Source organism: Conger conger, chromosome 10, assembly GCF_963514075.1.
Source record: "Conger conger chromosome 10, fConCon1.1, whole genome shotgun sequence".
NCBI classification, from domain to species: domain Eukaryota; kingdom Metazoa; phylum Chordata; class Actinopteri; order Anguilliformes; family Congridae; genus Conger; species Conger conger.
Genome location: NC_083769.1, coordinates 36183376 through 36202494, shown reverse-complemented (window position 1 = coordinate 36202494; position 19119 = coordinate 36183376). Strand labels below are relative to the sequence as shown.

The 19119-nt window shown below is 45.3% G+C and overlaps 2 protein-coding genes across 2 annotated transcripts; one reads left to right on the top strand and one right to left on the bottom strand.

Annotated features, from left to right (window-relative positions):
- Positions 1–200: 200 nt before the first annotated feature.
- Positions 201–9407, bottom strand: eif2d (eukaryotic translation initiation factor 2D). Its single transcript, XM_061257292.1, has 15 exons — positions 9155–9407; positions 8438–8628; positions 8257–8340; positions 6737–6827; positions 6507–6614; positions 5707–6008; positions 4594–4711; positions 3735–3780; positions 3424–3530; positions 3149–3304; positions 2865–2954; positions 1644–1739; positions 1231–1351; positions 543–717; positions 201–374 (listed from the first exon to the last, which is right to left on the bottom strand). Exons 1-15 carry the CDS (start codon positions 9208–9210, stop codon positions 304–306), a joined length of 1812 nt encoding a protein of 603 aa, XP_061113276.1. The 5' UTR covers positions 9211–9407; the 3' UTR covers positions 201–303.
- A 423-nt stretch (positions 9408–9830) lies between these two features.
- LOC133139265 (dual specificity tyrosine-phosphorylation-regulated kinase 2-like) lies at positions 9831–18061 on the top strand. The gene is made up of 3 exons (XM_061258689.1): positions 9831–10928; positions 12239–12351; positions 15752–18061. Exons 1-3 carry the CDS (start codon positions 10889–10891, stop codon positions 17402–17404), a joined length of 1806 nt encoding a protein of 601 aa, XP_061114673.1. The 5' UTR covers positions 9831–10888; the 3' UTR covers positions 17405–18061.
- The last annotated feature ends 1058 nt before the right edge of the window (positions 18062–19119 follow it).

Here is a 19119-nt window from a genome sequence, read left to right as displayed (position 1 = left end):
TGCTCATTTCGCATGTACTGCAAGAACATGTATCCAGCACACGACTGCAATGACACCTGAAGTTAATATGCGGTCAACTTTTTTGTTTTGTATAAAGTATGTTGTGCATAAAAAACATAAATGGTCTATATCAGCACCTCTGGAGAATTTAGACTATGTTGTTCATCAATAAGAGTAGAATTTTAACCAGTGAATGGCCATTTGCAAAAGAAAAATTTACTTTATTTGTTGCCAGGTATTAACAGGCTTTTTTCTTGTTTACAAGTCTATACAGTAGCTGGTGACACGGTCAGATGTTTCCTTTTATTTCTTCTTGCCTGGTTTCTGTACTTTATCCAGTCCTTGGACGTACTTGCGTGGAATTTGGTACTGATCTGAATGATGGGCGGAAGGAAATAAACTGATTAATATAAACTGATTAATATATAGAAAAGATTGTAGAAGTAAAGTATGCATTTAATTTTTGATACTTGTAATACAAAACGTTTTAGCAACTAATTATTATGATTCTAGCTGTTATTATTAATAAGTCGGGGGCCCACCGAGCAGCATTTTCCCGGCTTGCTGGACCTGGTTCCCCTGGATCTGGATCATGACTCGGTCCTTGGAGCCCGGTATGGGCTGGAGGACGGTGCTGGCCTGGACCCGGTGCTGCAGGGCCACAGCGATGGCTGCAGGGTCCAGACCATACAGCTCCAGGTTCTTTATCAGAGTCACCTGACGGAGGAGGAACATGCACATTAACACACACCTACATGTGTATGTACGCACACACACACACGTGGTACTGTAGAGTGTACTTGCACACACACACACACACACACACAGACACACACACACGGTACTGTAGAGTGTACTTACACACACATACATGGTACTGTAGAGTGTACTTACACACACACATACACGCAAGCACATACACACACACACACACGTGTATGCATGCACATGCATTAACACACATATAGAGGCCAGTGTACATGCATACATGTGTACATACACACATACATATTGAGAGGTAGTTAAACAGAATCAGTTACCAGTCATTACCTGTATGAGATTATATATTATATCAACAAAAGCTTCATGGTTCCCACACACAAACACGAAAGGAAGTGAGTTGAATGTCAATACTGATGTGGTTTTTGGTTAATGTCTGTTTGATGGATATCAGGTGGAAGGTTGTGGTGGTGAGGCAGGGCGAAGTGAGGAGTCGACGGTGAAGTTTACCTTCTTGTTGGAGCCCCTGGAGGCCACAGAGAAGTCAATGGGCTCAATGTGACCCTTTCTAATGACCGGCTCCTGCCCTGGAAACACCAGCTGGTGGCAGTGCTGCATTCTGTCCAGTGTTCTGTGAACACAAGAGGGCGCTGTTGTACTGCCGTAAGGGGGCTTCAAACATTTCATTATGCAGTCAGTTACACCATGTGCAGTTTCTCCTCAGTCACAAGAGTTAAGACACGGACAGGTGCTTGGGCCTCGTTTAAAAAAATAACCAACAGCCTTTTCATATTTTAATGTCAATCTGTCAAAATGATACAATAATTTAATGTATGCTAAAAGTCTTTACACGCAATTAAGAGCAAAGGGCCTGCTGCAGAGGTATAGTACGCTGGGAGAGCTGCAGTCCAAATACACCCTACCTGGAAAAGAGGTCGTCCCACTTGAGTTTCTCCACCTCCTGGTACTCTGACTTCTCCAGCAGGCAGTCACAGAGGATAGGGTTGATGGTGACATAGCTGAAAGGGGGGGGTTGGTTGGAAAGTTAAATCTGCACAATGGAAACACATGGCAATGGTAGGATTTGTGGATTTGGGTGTCTTGCTTTGGAGCATTACAGATGACCACAAATCCCACACTTTGATCCTCTGCATATACAGTACTGCATATACAGTACCGACACGATGATTCTCTGACTGCACAGCACTGATCGCTGTGATCTGTGTGTCTGCAGCTGGGTTGCGAGGTATTGACAAAAATCCAGTCCAAAGGGCATTGAAAACCCACACAAAAGTGATCAAAGGTTGGCAGCCAAAGTGGGAGGGAGGAGACACTGGTGCAGGTACCATAACCTTTAGCATAGAACAGCTCCTCTTAACTGTGCTGGCTGTCTGACAGTCCAAGAGAGCTTGCCTGATCTGTGACTATGCAATTGCTATATAACAGCCCAAAAAAAAGGCGAGTAATATTCTACCTGCATCAAAGTCTAAAAAGTAGCCCAATTTTGCATGAAAATCGCGAACGTGGCAGCCCTGGTGAACAGTATGGGTCACAGCAGGCAATCGATTTCCAACAGTATCTCACAAGGCCTGGGGCTTATCGTCTGATTAACCACATCTCCGGCTCACATCTGGTAAGAGCTTTTACATTACAGCCTCTCTGAATGGACTAATACACTACTACTGGTCTATTATAACAATTATGTTTAATGTTATACACTGTAAATTATGTTATCAGGAGTGAGGCTAAACTTGACATCACTGCTCCTGAGCTTTCTGTATGCATGAGCAAATACTAGGCACTAATAAATGTATACATGTAAACTGAAACAGATACAATGTAGCCCTATATGCTTAAATATGTCATTAAATAAATCTATACTGTACATATCTCAACATTTATACTTGTATGTGGAAGGATAATAATCTCCATACATAGTTTGAGCACCTCGGTAATGCCCCACTGTACTTGTATTTCATTTAATATATAACCATATATGCATGTATGTCCTTTTCACTGGAATGTAGGAACAGAATGTGACACCACACTCACCACACCCACTTTTTGGAAAAAGTATTTATCAAATTATATCTGAGCCAGGTAAAGAGTGTGCTCAAATGCACAACACTGTTCTGTAAACTTACTTCTTGTTTATCTCATCGACTAGCTCGTTCTTCTTCACATAGTCTGTGAGGATGGTTCTCATCTCGCTTGGAGAGAGCACTGCCCCCTTCCTGTGACAGATAACAAATGCGGGTCAGCAGCAGTCAGCACAGCATAGACTGTAGTAAAAATTAAACGGGTCTGAATGACCTATGCTGAAACCAACCACAGTGACAATAGTGAGCCCGGTTTTGGCCACTTGGTCAGTACTCCAGCAGTGCCTACAGTCCCACCCCCAGGCGGCAGGGGGCAGCAGAGAGCTCACCTCTTCTGGGAATCCGCGAAGAGAGGCTGGAGCCGGGCAGAGACGGAGTAGAGGGAGGTGATTTCGGGAGGATGGTACGGCCGGTCAGACTCCCCATTGCTCTCTGCAGTGCCTTCCTCCTTCAGACCATCCTCTGGTGGGGAGAAATGGCGCAGCCTGCAGGCAGAGGAGGGTAATGCAGCAGAGAACATGCGGCTCAGGAATGCAAGAAATTCGGCAATCATCAGTACGTTTGGTGGGGTGGAACTGGGATTGAGGGTGTGGTGGAGACTCACTCTCGGTTCTTCCACTCCACTGCCACGATGCTCTCCACTCCTTTACTGAGCTCCTTCACCTGGAGCAGGTGATGCTGCTGCTGCATACACTGCAGAAACTTAGAGAGCTAGGAAATAAACATATAATTTCACATGTGAGAGACATGAAGTGAGAGAGAAAACGAAACTGAGTATCGGCTACTGTTTGGACACACCTATAAGATAAACACTCAAGGAATTCAGCACACTCATTGCAAAGTCCTCACAGATAACAGATGCAGGGCACAGTTTGGTGCGGTGAGAGTTCTGCTGTAATGAACTGACTGTTGTACCTTTTTATAACTGGACTTCTTAAGGTCCAACTGTTTCCCGATAGGGCTGCAAAAAACAAAATGGACAGAAAATGAAATGGCATGCACTGCACAAACCCCACCCCCACCCCCCAATATGTACTTTCGTCTTATATTAGGAATTAAAATCTTACAGATTTTTTCCTGAACAAATATCTTGCGAAAGAGGTGAGACCATTTTACTAATTTCAAGATTTGTCAATGGCATAATACAATTTCACTTAAGCAGACAGTAACTTAAACCAAGCTAATATTTTTTGAATATTTTTTATATTTGAGTAAAAAATATGATTTTAAGTCTCCTAAGCCTATCTTACTTGCTAAAATAGGCTTTTTTGCAGTGTGATTTCTGTCTCTTTTACACAATGCAGTGTGGCATTCAGATCAGGAAATCTGGTCGTAGGTGTTACAGGGTCAAATTCCAGGCTGACTGGGTTGGTAAGCCCTGTCCTGTCAGAACTGAATTGGTCTGCACCAATGCTGACTGCACCAACCAGTCACAGAACAGGGCGGGGCAGGGGGACTGCACCAGCCAGTCACAGAACAGGGCGGGGCAGGGGGACTGCACCAGCCAGTCACAGAACAGGGCGGGGCAGGGGGACTGCACCAGCCAGTCACAGAACAGGGCGGGGCAGGGGGACTGCACCAGCCAGTCACAGAACAGGGTGGGGCAGGGGGACTGTACCAGCCAATCACTGAACAGGGCGTGGCGGTGGGACTGCACCAGTCAGTCACAGAACAGGGCGGGGTAGGGGGACTGTACCAGCCAGTCACAGAACAGGGCGGGGCAGGGGGACTGTACCAGCCAGTCACAGAACAGGGCGGGGCAGGGGGACTGTACCAGCAGGCGATCATGTGGTTGCGCAGGAAGGTGCTAGTCAGCAGGGGGAGCTCTGACTTCTTCACCTTACTCTTCAGAGCGTGAAGGAAGCACTGGAGAAGCAGGGCGTCCATCTGCTCTGTGTGTGGAGAGGGGTGGGTGGTAAATACACAAGACAGCACTGACAGACAGCATGTTTCCCCCTCTCTGTGCGACACCAAGTTTGCATCTTACATCCAGGCTCCCTTCCTATTCCTGCACACATTACTCTTTTTTTATTCTATAAATTGCTTTAGGATTATAATAGCAGGGTCCTATTGTTTCATATGGATTTTAGCTTTTATGAATCTATGACTTGTATTATGCTTCTTGGTTGCATAAGTCAACCTTCACTGCTTTATTGATGTCACACTCACTGGTCTGGGAATGCTGTTAGCTGGGTATGGCACAGTGTTCACATAACTCCAGGGATGTATCTACATTCTCTAACATGTTACATCACTCTGGATAAGTGCCTGTAATGTGATGTATGTGTGACTCTTTGCAACGCTATCTTTAAACACAAATTACACTTGAACTTCCTGAACCTAATTTCATAAGACAGCCTGGCACCCACCAGGAGTTATAAAAGCACACAATCTTTGCCCCGTGTTGCGCTGCCGATGATGCCTTTTCCAGTCCATTGCACAGGATTATTTCCATAATGCCTGTAGTTTTACTAGTTTTAATCAATCCCTCTTTATTTTTAATTGGAAATAATATTCCATCTGTACAAACAATTTATGCATTCATAAATGACCAATATATATATGAAACAAACTTTTAATTATCATTTCACACTCACTCGCTCATATTAGTCTGGTCATGTCATGTGTCATGTCATTTGGCTGACGCTTTTAACCAAAGCCGACTTACAGTTGATTAGACTAAGCAGGAGACAATCCTCTCCTGGAGCAATGTGCGGTGAAGGGCCTTGCTCAAGGGCTGTGCGGATCTTATTGTGGCTACATAATACCTTCAACCTTGCGGGTCCCAGTCATTTACCTTAACCACTACACTACAGGCCGCCCCTCAGGTGTGTTAAAGCATTTCAGTAATGTCTTCAGGCAGGATCTGCTGGGTATCAGGACTAACCTTGCGGAGATCTGCTGTCCTCCTCTCCCATGTCATCATCTCCATCCTCCTGCTCCTCCTTCTCAACCTTCTCAACCGTCTCCTCCCTTTCTCCGTCCTCTTCTACCCCCTCCCCTGGCGTTAGACTGAGCTCCTGCAGATTTGGGGAGAGGTGGTCTGTAGGCAGGTCTCCTTCATGTTCCCCTTCATGTTCCCCTTCACACTCCCCGATGTCCTTTCCTTCACCCTCCTTGTCCCCTTCATCGCACACCTCGCCTTCTACGGGCAGAATAGAGGGGGGTCCCGCCTTGTCCCCAAACGCCCTAGGAGAGTAACACAGAATGATCACCTCATTAACATAATACTTTAGACTTTGTACTCCTGTGTTGTCCTGACACATATTGTGGGCAATTATCATTTCAAGACCAGGCTTTACAACAGTTTATCTGGTCCTGGGGAGCCCAAGTACTCTTAGTCTCACTCCACTTGCATAAGTGTACTGAAACTTTGTACTCAGGAGACCGCATTGCTGTGTGTCAGTAAGTGTGTATTTCGGCCTTTTGGATGCACAAACTGCTCATGTGGTGGGAGCTATATATTCTTTATGGCTGCAAGCCCTTGAGAAGTGAAAGAGGGAACTGTACACCGAAACAGAAGTGCTCCACACAAAGGGAAAATGATATGACTAAGGACTAAGCTACGTTCTAGCCCTCAAAACACCGTCTGCTGCCCTCTATGCTAAACCATCTCTAAACCCTGACCTCCAACATCGTTAGAGTGGGGAAAGGACGCAGGGTTTTACAGAATGTTCCGGCACGCACCACAGGCTGTCCGTGTAGGTGTGCAGGACGGACACACCCCTGCCTTTCATGCCAAGGCCGCACATCTCCGAGGTGGACATGGTGGCGGTTCCCACGGCGACGGGTGCCCTGAGGAAAACGTCAAGCTTTCAATGTGTATGTGCACTCAGGTTTGGCAACACAGTTCAAAAGACAGGACTTCACTCAGGATTGAAGTGCAGAAGCAAGCACATGGGGAGCTTTTGGATCACCTGTTCTTTACCACGGAAACAGCACAGCACTCCCCCTTTCTGACCTGTGGTAGTCCTGTGGGTGGAACTACCACTCCTGGCAACATGAGGTCTGCAACAGCAGCAGACAACAGGAAGGGCTTTCAGCACAGAATATGCATCATACAGTTACAATGAATTTCCTCCAAATTAGAAATGAGATAAGCAACATTCTCTTGCAGTAAACTTGCTCAGACATACAAGTTGTGTGTGCATTTATGAATATTAATAATTGCTCCAAAGGATCCAGAGCTATTCCTGTTCCCATCTATACCTTATTGGAGTCTTCCCTTTTTGGAAGATATGATAATATTTCACTGCAATGTGCAATGTCTTCTTTCAGCTAACCGTTCATTATGTAATGCTTTCACTTTCATCTATGCATATAACATTAATGTGAAATTGTTGGTAGGTGTACATACAGTGCAGTCCATAAGTATTTGCACAATGGTCCAATTTCTGTTAGTTTTGCTCTGTACTCGAACACATTAGATTTGAAATGAAACGATGATTATGAGGCTAAATTGCACCTTTAAATTGAGGATATTTCCATCCATATTGGGTGATCTGTGTAGGGCAGCCTGTAGTGTAGTGGTTAAGGCACATAACTGGGACACGCAAGGTTCATGGTTCTAATCCCAGTGTAGCCACAATAAAATCCACACAGCCGTTGGGCCGTTGGGCCCTTGAGCAAGGCCCTGCATTGCTCCAGGGGAGGATTGTCTCCTGCTTAATCTAATCAACTGTACATCGCTCTGGATAAGTGCGTCTGCCAAAATGCCAATAATGTAATGTAATGAATTACAGCCCCTTTTATTCATAGCCCCCATTTAGGGGACCAAAAGTAATTGGACAATTGGCTTGTCAGCTGTCTCTGATCTGTCAGGCATATTCAATCACTTAGTGCAGGTCTAACAGTTTTCAGGATATAGTCTGGATTCTATGCTAATTATTGATGTTTTGGTCGATATGCAGACGAGTGCCAATGACAGTGAAGGAAGGCACAGTTTGTTTTGATATGGCTATGGTTTGGACTATGTCTCTGACTGTCTCTTCCTATTTCTCAGCCTCATAATGGCTTCCTTGACTGTCATTGGCACAACTCTGGTCCTCATGTTGACAAACGCCTATAACAAATTCCAAGGGCAATTAATAGCCTAGAATCAGAACTATATACTGAAAGCTTTCTTATACCTGCAATAAGAAAGCGACTGAATACACCTTATCAATCAGAAACAGCTGAGAAGCCAACTGTCTGATTACTTTTGGTCCCCTAAAATGGTGGAATATGTATAAAAAGGGATGAAATTACCCTCAAATTAAAGGTGACAGTCTGCACTTTAACCTCATATTAATTTTCTCATTTCAAATCCAAAGCGCTGGAGTAAGGGGGCCAAAATAACAAATTATTACACAGTCCAAATACTTACTGCACTGCATTTCTAAATTCATTTCTCCATTCCTTTTATCATACGTAGATTAGCTCTTGTAAGACACCTTACCCGCCCCTCCTGCTAATTTCTGCAGAACTGCAGGCCATGTTATGAAAGTTGGTAAGAGATCTGGATGCCGCCAAAGAGTGTATACTGTGGAAAATAAAGAAAATGTTTTTTTTTTTTAAACCCGTCCGTCATAGCTGTGGTGACAGTACATGGAAAACAAAATACTTCGTTGACAAAATACCTGTGGGGTAGAGCCGCTTTTCGTGTTCGAAAAATATTGGATTTTTGTGAAGGACGTACAAAGTGACAGCATCTCCTTTGTGTGCGTATATCTTGACCACATTCAGCTCTTCCTTGCTCGGGATAAGTTCATTTAGGTCCTCGGCCGAAAGCGTTGGTAAGGCATTTGAGACATCTGTTTTGAGCTTCCTCCTATAATAATAACGACAACAACAAAAACGAGGTTGTCAGTTTTACCAACAGCTCAACATTAGTAGCCAAAACAGCGTGGAAAATTCACATACATCTTAGTAACAGTAGTTGGGACAGAAAGAAGAAGATACACTTTATTGAACCCCGTGGGGTAATTCGTCCCCTGCATTTGACCCATCCTAGACATAGCACATACAAAGCTGGCTTGTAATGGTTTCATCAAAGTGAAAGGAATTAGTCAAATTGAACTACAATGGCATCCATTGTGCATTCAGATCTGACAGTTTAATGTTACCATCTGAAATGAGAAAACATTGCTTTTCGTTGAACTGGTTAGCCGGTTGACTTGCTGTTCCGCACGACCACTGCTGTAGCTGACATAGTTAGCTTCTGTTTTGGCAAGCCAGCACTTGGCCTGAAGGATGGTCTAATATTAGTTTTGGTTGTAGTACAATTGTTTCTATCTTCTAAAACGATTTCCCTCAAATTAGCTGACTGAGAATAAATGAGTAAAGAGCCCCCACACCTGTCAGATCCTTTGATCACCGTGTTGGACTTGACACGAAACGGTTTTGCAAACATCCTGGAAAGAAACCGTGTGATCCGCTTGATTTTTTATTCTGAATGGTAATCTGCAGTATTATAGCTGCAGAATTAGTTTTCCACGCCTCTTCGTAGGGATAATGAAAATACATTACAATGCTTTTTCATTTCATGAAGTCCAGGCGGCAGCCATCTTTGTAAGTGTCCGTGAGTCTATCCCGGTCGGAAACTCGAAGCAAGCAAGAAAGAAAGAACACCTTTTCTCTGCCGTATAATTGAGGCAAATTAACGCTATATTCCCCGTCGTCACACCAGACGTGTTAATCTGTAATTCAGAAATTATAATAGTCTCGTTAATAATTATTCGGGGCCAGAAATGGCTGGGTTTGGAAACTATGTGGAACTTGTGTGCGGAGTTTCGGTGATTATTCTGTGTGACACCAATCCTTCCCCATCCTCGCGCCTGATCCAGAGTCAGCGTACCCACCCTGTAGCTGTATCTACATACACTGCCTTTGAAACACATGTCACTGATCTAAAACCAGAGTATAAAGTACTCTGTGGCCATGTTGGCTCCAAATACTAATCCACAGCTTCAGTGCGATGTACCTTTAAGTAGAGAGAAGGTCTTGCGAAACCAAGTCAGTTTTTGAGCCATTATGGCACTGCTCTCGCCACGCCCTACACATTTGTTTCGCATCCACGATATTATTCTCGGTGACGCTACAGCAAGCAGTGGACAACTTAGAAGATTTCGCCACCGAGATGTTAAAGAAGCAGGATTAACAAGTACAGTTTTGCCGCGACAAAGAACATCTTTTGAAAATTTGTTTTGGCCCGAAGAGAGATGCTCATATTTTTCGGAGTATTTTTAGGAAACGACCAGTCGCTGTGTGTTCTGAACTAAGTATACAATTAGCTAGCTAACTAGCTTTGCCAGTCCGGAAGGCAAACGAAACATTGCATTGGCTTGCCTGGCAGTAACTTAACTCACTCTAACGTTAGCTATCGAACAAGCCTGTTGACTTGTTTGAGAATTCAACACAAATCTCTAAACAGAAAACCAGCAGTATTTTGTGGTATGGATGATCATAAGTGTAGGGAAATTACGATGCAACGAAGAACTGCTCCAACTGGACATATGTTACTAATCTAGCTAGCTAGCCCAACTAGCCACTGGCTAGCAATTTGTTGGGACCAAACTTATTGTTGCCTAGTTTCCGTATTCCGGATAGTGTGTTTACATTTGAGCTTGTATTGTTTTACAGACTGGTGCCTGGAAGTCTGTAAAAATACATGTCCTACAACTTTTTTTGCCGGGAGATAATGACAATTTCGGGCGTAAATGAGAAGACCCAAGGAAGCGAATGAGCTCTAACGTGGCTATCACACGTATCGTCTAAAGAAAACAGGTTGGTCGGTGGGGTGGTTTCGCTTAGATAATTAGCCAACCTGTACATCTGAACCTTCAATCAGCGTGTTCATTTAAGATTGCTGTTTCACATCTTCTGGCTACATAAGTTTAATTAAACTGAGATGCGACGTTAGCAAGTTTCTTATCTGAAATCAAACTGGAGGGTACGTTTTTGTGTTTCCCGAGTATCAGGCAAATTTAAATTGTACCGTAAACCTTTTCGGTGTCGGAGCTGCTCACTTTAAATTAAATCGTGCATGCCTGCATCGCTATGGATGGCGACTTTGTCCACAAACTACAGTCATGATATTGAGCAGGAAAGCAGAAGGTCCCGTCACAACAGGTAAGCAACTTTACAAACAACACAGTGATTTCAATAACTACTCTGCAATGGGTGTCATGTCGTTTGTGTACCGTCTGTCCCTGATCACGTTTGAAGCGCGTATACAAACAAGCATTTTCAACAGTCACAGAAGTAGCTACACCACGTTGTCAAAATGATCGACACACTCCCTTGTTAAGGTTATTGGTGTATTCACGTGTTTCTGTCTACCCTAGTCAGTGGCAATTTGTACAAAAGCGATGCATTGCAACTTAATCTCACTGTATTGCACGATAGTAACCTAAAATAGTTGCATGGAATAAAAACTTGTATATTTATGTTTGACGTGCACTTGCATGGAAAACAGACTGGTCTACATTAGTTATGTAAAATGTGTTTTGGCTTGAGGCGGATTTATTGATGTCGTTATTCCCTAGACTCAATTTACATTTTGGCCTCAAGCAGACTCATAATTGCACCTTGATGTGAAAACTTATGTATTAATATTTTGTGGACCTAAATTCTTTATGGGTGGAATACCTGCCAACACCACCAAAATAAACTTGACAGAATGCAATTGTAAAAGCAAATGTATGAATGTGATTTTACGCTGGGGACATAAATATTTAGACTGTGACATATTTATGTGTGAAATTTCCATTATGTTAGCAAAACGGACAGCTATAGCCAACTTGTGACTCTTGCAGATTGCACCCCTGATCTATATAGGTAGCAAAATGACTATGCTGACGATTTTCAGTTAATCTGAAGTCCCCAAAATGTTTGTTTTCAATGTATTCCCTTGAATGTATTGCTTTATATTTCTCCGCTGGAAATGTATTCTAGAGTTTTTGGGTTTCATCTTTGAAATTTGATCCATTACAGGTTAGTCTGAGAATGCACTCGGAGCAGTTGCTGTGGCCTGTTTGACAGCACTTTTCCATCATGTTCTTGATGTTGCCGCAAGAAAGCATTCTAAGAAATAATTTACATAAAGTATTGTTGACAATAACTTAACAACAACTTAAATTGTTTCCCTAATAACCTGTTTCTGTGGCTGCTCTTGATTAATTTTAAAGTGCGTTCAGTTTCTGCGCTTAAAATCTCCTAATGGGAGAGTAGATATTGATGTTGTGGCTAGAAAAACAAGCAGAATTGGGGGCAAAATTATAATTGGTGAATTGGCTTGCAGAGCTTGGGCTAATCTTCCATTCCAGGGAGCAGGTCCTAATTAAGGGCTTGCGTGACAGTGTTTCTGGTTCACAAGTTCAGTTAAATATATTTTTTGGTTTTCATCGTTGAGTGTGTGTTTGTTTTTTCTTGTTTGGCAGTGAGGAATGGGGATATTTTCGAGTCATATATGCGTGCGGACCATGCAGCCAATGAGAAGGCCCTCATGAATGGTCAGAGCCCCGCAGGACTGCCCCCGCTGGTGAAACACTCAGTAAGTACTCAGGGTCACCCCAATATACAAACATCTGTGCCGGAGAATAGGAGAGTAGCCTGTCCTTATGTTCATCATGAGAGAATACAGCAGTGTTTAACCTCTCATTCAGTTATTCAGCCAAGGAATGGGGAAGACCTGTATATAAATAGTCCCGATGCAGGGCTTGCATACATAACTCTAGTCTTGTGACTGAGATTATGTGTGACATCATTAACTTGTTTTTGGTAGTCATTTGATATGGTTACAGGTGTTCTCTTGATTCTTTTGGCATGGTGGTTTTGCCACCCTGCCTGGGCCTTGCCAGGTCTTTTAAATGAACAGTACATTTACATTACGTACTTTGTTGAATCTGACCAATATAAGTAAATAATACATATCGACAGTATATATTTTACTTATCTGACCATGCATGGTTCATCTCTGAGCTAAAACGGTGCTCTAAGATTTCACCCTGCCATTAGTTCTGTTCTTGGGTGGGTGGGGGGGTTAGGTTGTCTTTTATGTAATAGGCTAGTCTTTTTTCTTTCCTTCTGTTTTCCATAAACTTGAATGTTTGCTTTTTCAGACATCTCAGTTGTTAATTTTGTGGCCCCAGCTTGCATGCCTCAGGCGTTTTCCTTGTTATGATGATCATAAATATATTAATATTTGTTCTGTGTGTCTGGCGTACTGAAAAAGACTCTATTAGCAACTGTCTTCTCCCATCTGCTGTCAGATTTTCCTTTCTTGAGTGCTCTCTTGAGATTGTTAGTTTAAGTATGACTGTGTGTGTGGGCCTGTATATGTGTGAGTTCACATATGTGTCTGTCCATTGCTTAATTGTGTACTACAGAATGCAGTTTCTTTTTGCTATTCTTGTGCGATAATGCATATTAAATTATTAATGACTGTGATCCGTTTATTCAAGTGCCTGCTCTTTGCAATATTGTTTTTCTATTTGTGCGGCTTCATTTTAATGGTAAAACATATCTTTTCAAATTATTTACCTTTGGAGGGGAAATTCCTAAAACATCTGCATGTATGGAACCTGTCTATATATTTCAGGTCAATAAATTATTTTCATGTGCAGTGTAAACCCCATTATGCTGAGCTGGGTCTTACCAAACAAGGAGTATTCACAGAAAGTCGTTTGATTGAAGGATGAAGCTACACTGGTGCTTTTAACCTATTTCATTGGTCTAAAATAATTGAATAAAGTAACTTGATCACTCTGCTAAAATTAGCAAACGACTTTATGTCTTGGACACAGTAATCATACTTATCCTTGTGCTGTCCTGTTGTGCGGGGCAGTAATCTGTCATGAATGTCTGTGCGTTAAGGCATATGTTAAAAGCACAGGATGATCTCTGTCTACAGGAGGTTTAGCCTCCTGCCAAAGCGCCTGGCTCTGATAGATACAGCTACTTATACTGTGCAAATGTCCTGTTTTGCATAAGAGTTTTTTTTTTTTTTAATGTCTAGCCAACAGCATGCTTCTGTTCCTGTAAAGCACTGCGGTTACTGTAGATGAAGCCACACTGTTGTTCTGTGGGTGTTTTCTTTTCTTCACACTCTTTAATTTATGAAGACATACTGGACATTCTCTCTCTGACTATTTTCTGTCGGTCTCTTTCATTTAGCATTTTTCCGTATATGACTCCCCAAAATAATGCTGCAGTCATCTTTTATCAACTTAAAAAAATTAAGTCACTCTTCACTCTTCAGTCAGCCACTCTCTTTTTAATTCCTCCTCCTCTCGCAGGTGGCTCAGGTTTACACTAACTTAATTTTATTTGCAGTGACAATATTGCTGGGACTTCCTGTAAATGTAATCTATGTTGGCTATAGGGCTGAAGCTTCCTGTAGATTTAATCCGTGTTGGCTATAGGGCTGAAACTTCCTGTAGATTGAATGTGTGTTGGCTATAGGGCTGAAGCTTCCTGTAGATTTAATCTGTGAAAGACACCTCTCCTGGAGCAGTATCCCAGGCCGGGCTTCTGGTCTTCCCTGTGGAAAATGTCGTTTCTGGGTTCCCCTCAGATTAGTTTCACACTCTGCTGCGGTTGAGGCAGCCATGCATTTTGCACATTGGATATTCCGCTTTGTCACGCACACAGAGAGATGAGCTTATTTATACAAATGTGTTGGTGTAGACCGAACTGTTCCCACACTGTGGGTGGGTCATAAAATGAGTTCCAGTTGTTACGCATTTCGCACTAGTTACAGTATTAAAAAGTTGCTTTAGGCTCTGTTTTAATAAGGGTGTGGGATCCCAGAAATGTTATGTGGTTATTGAGTGGGTCGTGTGCTCAAAATTGTAGAAACTCCCGATGAAGACTACGGGCTGCCCCTCATCCTGCCTCGCTCGGGACAGCTTGGTGTGTGTGACGAGGACTGCAGATTTCCCCTTGCGTGGGTTTGGCTGCATTTTTCAGCAGTCAGATGGTGGATGAATGAAGCAGAAGTGGCAGTGAAGGGGGCTTCACGGTTCCGTCAGAGTTTTAGTCCTTGGATGAAGCAGCCGTCTACTGCAGTCCTGTTATTTTCCACCAGCGGAAAGATGACGGTGGTTGAGAAAAATAAATTGACCATATTGTTGGTTAGGTTTCAGTAAAGTTACGGGTGGAAAACTGCTTTCTGGCTACCCTCGTGCAGGTTTTAATTGGGCCCTTTTTCAGCTTTGTGCTTTGAACAGAAGAGTTCGTGGCCTTGGGGCTCCTCTCAGTAGGTTTGTGTTCTTTAGTGGATTATTAACAGCTGTGAGAGATATCAGGCCTGTCTTATTCCCCAAAGATCTGAGGGACTGACGTCCTCTCAGTCCACTGCCTTTGTGATGTTGTTGTGCAAGTGACCGTGTCAATAGCTCAGTGTCACTGTCTAAGTGACTGGGTTAATAATAGCCCAGTTCCACTGTGATGTCTCTGTATCTGCATCTTCATGCTTTTGTGAGGTCTCTATCAACAGCCCTGTGACTGGGGGTCCGTTCATGTGATTTGCCTCTCCACGAACTTGCATCCTATAGTGGGGCTCAAACTATACTCATGTGAACAAAATCTACAACCTTACAGAACTATGGAGCGATTTTTATTATGGACCATATTTACACACGTTGAATTATTATACATAGCTGTATAATAATAGCCAGCATGAATGGTTCAAGATGACATGAAGGTGACAGCAATTTGAATAACAACAAGTTACAATGGTGGTTTGCAGAAGAGCATCTCTGAACACACAATATGTAAAAATTTGTGTATGGGCTACAGTGCATGGTCTACAGCAGCAGACGACCAATAAGCCAGAAAAACAAGTCTAATGATCTAGTGGTCACTGAGTGCATGTATATACTGCAGTGCAGCATATCTATCAATTATAAAAGGCGGTCTCAGCAGTAACCTTTCTCCTGTTCCTGTGTCAGGTTGGGAACAAGCCCGCCATGAAGGACCACCAGGTGGCGCTGCGGGCGGTGCCACCGCGGGTGAAGCATGCGAGCGAGGACTCCTCCCCCCGCCGGCCCAACGCCGTCCTGCTGCACCACGCCCGGAGCGGCAGCAGCGGGGGCCCGGTGCAGGCCAAGACCCTGCCCTCCCTGCCCAAGGACCGCAGCGCGGACAGCAGCAGCTCCGCCAAGTCCGCTGACAGCGCCGGCAGCGGCGCCCCCAAGCCCGGCAGGCCCCTGCCCCTCACGCCCGAGCAGGCCCTCAAGCTGCACCGCCACCAGCTGACCGCTGCCGAGCAGCAGGAGGTCCTGGGATACCCGGAGGTCTACTTCCTGGGGCCGAGCGCCAAGAAGAGGCAGGCCACGGCGGCGGGAGGCGCCAACAACGGCGGCTACGACGACGAGCAGGGCGGCTACATCCACGTGCTGCACGACCACCTGGCCTACCGCTACGAGTTCCTCAAGGTCATCGGCAAGGGCAGCTTCGGCCAGGTGGCCAAGGTGTACGACCACAAGACGCGGCAGCACCTGGCGCTGAAGATGGTTCGCAACGAGAAGCGCTTCCACCGGCAGGCGGCCGAGGAGGTGCGCATCCTGGAGCACCTCCGGCGCCAGGACAAGACGGGCTCCATGAACGTGGTGCACATGCTGGAGAGCTTCACCTTCCGAGGGCACATCTGCATGACCTTCGAGCTGCTCAGCATGAACCTGTACGAGCTCATCAAGAGGAACAAGTTCCAGGGCTTCAGCCTGCCGCTGGTGCGCAAGTTCGCCCTGTCCATCCTGCAGTGCCTGGAGGCCCTGCAGCGCAGCAAGATCATCCACTGCGACCTGAAGCCCGAGAACATCCTGCTGAAGCAGCAGGGTCGCAGCGGCATCAAGGTCATCGACTTCGGCTCCAGCTGCTTCGAGCACCAGCGCGTCTACACCTACATCCAGTCGCGCTTCTACCGGGCGCCCGAGGTGATCCTGGGGGCCCGCTACGGGATGCCCATTGACATGTGGAGCTTCGGCTGCATCCTGGCCGAGCTGCTGACCGGGTACCCGCTGTTCCCCGGGGAGGACGAGGGCGACCAGCTGGCCTGCATGATGGAGATCCTGGGCATGCCCCCGCAGAAGCTTCTGGAACAGTCCAAACGGGCCAAGAACTTCATCAGCTCCAAGGGCCACCCGCGGTACTGCGGCTCCAGCACGCTGGCCAGCGGGACCGTGGTGCTGAGCGCCGGGCGTTCGCGGCGGGGAAAGGTGCGCGGCACGCCCGCCAGCCGGGACTGGCCGTCGGCCCTGAAGGGCTGCGAGGAGGCCACCTTCGTGGACTTCCTGCGCAAGTGCCTGGACTGGGAGCCCTCGGCCCGCATGACCCCATCCGCCGCCCTGCGCCACCCCTGGCTCTGCCGCCGTGCCGCCAAACCCGCACCCGTCCACACGCCCGCGCCCGCGCACGCGGCCCCGCCCGCGGAGAAGGCCCTGCCGCCCAGACGGGCCGCCGAACACGCCACCTCCTTCCCCAGCATCATCGCCAAACTACCGCCACCCATCGGACCCGCCAACGGCAAACTCAGGACCAACATGATGGGGGACCCCAACGTGGTGATACCTCTGCGCACAGTGCTTCCTAAACTGGTCACCTAGCGCCCCCTCGCTCAGGCTCCAGGGCCACGCCTTCCGCTGTGTTTCTCACAGGATTTCCCATTGAAGAAGTTGCAGACAATTATGATGCTGGGGAAAAGAAATAGGTTTTTAAAAGAAATCATGCAGTTTTTTATTTAAGTGTTTTTGATGAGACTGAAAACAATTTTAATGTTTTTTTAACCAATTTGTTTTTGTCTGAATTTAAAGGGACAATATTAGTCGATGTTTTCTGTCCAGTCGTCCCTTTCCTACAGGAGGTTTTAACTCTCCGTGCTCAAGCACACATGCAGGAATGTTTGGTGTCACAGCAAACACCACACCAAAAAAAAAGAAAAGAAGAGATCTTTCCTGTTTTCCTTGAATTTTATTGAATTTTAAGAGCTGTGATTTTTTTACTTAAAGGGCTATTTCATAGGGTGTGGTTATTAGCAGAAGTATTGGAAACACCTTGGGTGGTGGAAGTAGGTTTTTTAAGGAAGCAGTTGATTTTGTGAACTAGTTCTGCAGCAGAACTATAGCCAGCCTTCTGTGGACATATGAAGTGTTGGGATGAGTGCTCAGGCTGGCATATGCATTGAAGTGTGGGGGTTATCTTTCCTGTGATTATGATTGAATGGCATTTGCACCATCACTGAGCAATAAACCCACTCCCTCTTATGTTATCTGTCTTGTTTTCTTTGTACAAATTGCATGGTGGTTTGGTGTGTAATGTGGCTGTTTCAACTCACAAGTGGAACTTTTTAAAATCTAATTGTTTAATGACCAAAATAATCATCAAATGTAAATGTAAAAGTACGAGGGTAAAGTTGGAAAGGTCTTGGTGTAAAGGTTTGTCGTAAAGGTTTGTCCGTTCCTATGGGTACAAGCTCTGTGCTTTGAGTTAGTTGTACACAGCTTTTACCCCACGGTGCACCAGCCACGTTTATGGCCGGCTAAACTATGTATTTGTTTCTGTTCCTGAGGGGGTTGGGGGAGGGGGGGGGGGGGGGGAGTGTAGGAGACATTGCTGACTGCTTTAAAATAACACTGGTGTGGGAACTGGATCCTGAAAGGTGTGAAGAATTACACTAATGTCTCTTGACTGTGCATACCCCAATTGGTCCTGCTGTTCCTGCCAACAAGCCCAACCTCTAGGCCACACCTCCTGAGGGCCACATCCTCTCCAGGAGCCAAAGGGAAAGGCAAGGGGGGTGGTTTTCACAGGAGCTGTCGGTCTGTTCGCATGTGTGTGTGTCTTTTTCCAGACTGATGTTCCACTCTGTGATGAATGATGTCTGACAGGCGTGCCCAGTAAGGGATGTTTCTGGTGTGTCCTGGCATCTGAAACTTAATCCACGGTTCATTCATTCTAGCTAGTTCTTTTTACATTTAGTTTAAATGTGATGGTTATCAATGATTCACGCTGCCGTGACTGTTGTACGTGGTGACTGATGGGACTGTGGGTTTGACTGCATCAGTGTTAATGCTCCATGGCTTGCAGATGTGGAAGTGAGACAGAATGATGTCTGGTTAGTTTATTCTGTATTGGCTTGTTCAGTCCAGTGTCTGTCCATACTGCGATACTCCAGGACCAGCACCGGCTGTGGATAGTGCTGTCGTCGCCTGCCCGTTTCCCTGAAGAAACGGCCATCTTCTGCAGCTCTTCCCTGGCCCATTTTCCTTTTCCTTTATTTTGCATTATTTATTTGCTAAGAGCCAGTCGACAAGGCCATCGT

What these genes read in the sequence shown, in the direction of transcription:
- eif2d (XM_061257292.1), bottom strand. Translation starts at nt 9,210, where the DNA reads ATGTTTGCAAAACCGTTTCGTGTCAAGTCCAACACGGTGATCAAAGGA. An exon ending in GAAATTAGCAGGAGGGGCGG is followed by an intron (nt 6,828 to 8,256) that starts GTAAGGTGTCTT and finishes CTGCTGTTGCAG; the next exon opens with ACCTCATGTTGCCAGGAGTG. An exon ending in TTCGCGGATTCCCAGAAGAG is followed by an intron (nt 2,955 to 3,148) that starts GTGAGCTCTCTG and finishes TATCTGTCACAG; the next exon opens with GAAGGGGGCAGTGCTCTCTC.
- LOC133139265 (XM_061258689.1), top strand. Translation starts at nt 10,889, where the DNA reads ATGATATTGAGCAGGAAAGCAGAAGGTCCCGTCACAACAG. An exon ending in AGAAGGTCCCGTCACAACAG is followed by an intron (nt 10,929 to 12,238) that starts GTAAGCAACTTT and finishes CTTGTTTGGCAG; the next exon opens with TGAGGAATGGGGATATTTTC. An exon ending in CCCCGCTGGTGAAACACTCA is followed by an intron (nt 12,352 to 15,751) that starts GTAAGTACTCAG and finishes TTCCTGTGTCAG; the next exon opens with GTTGGGAACAAGCCCGCCAT.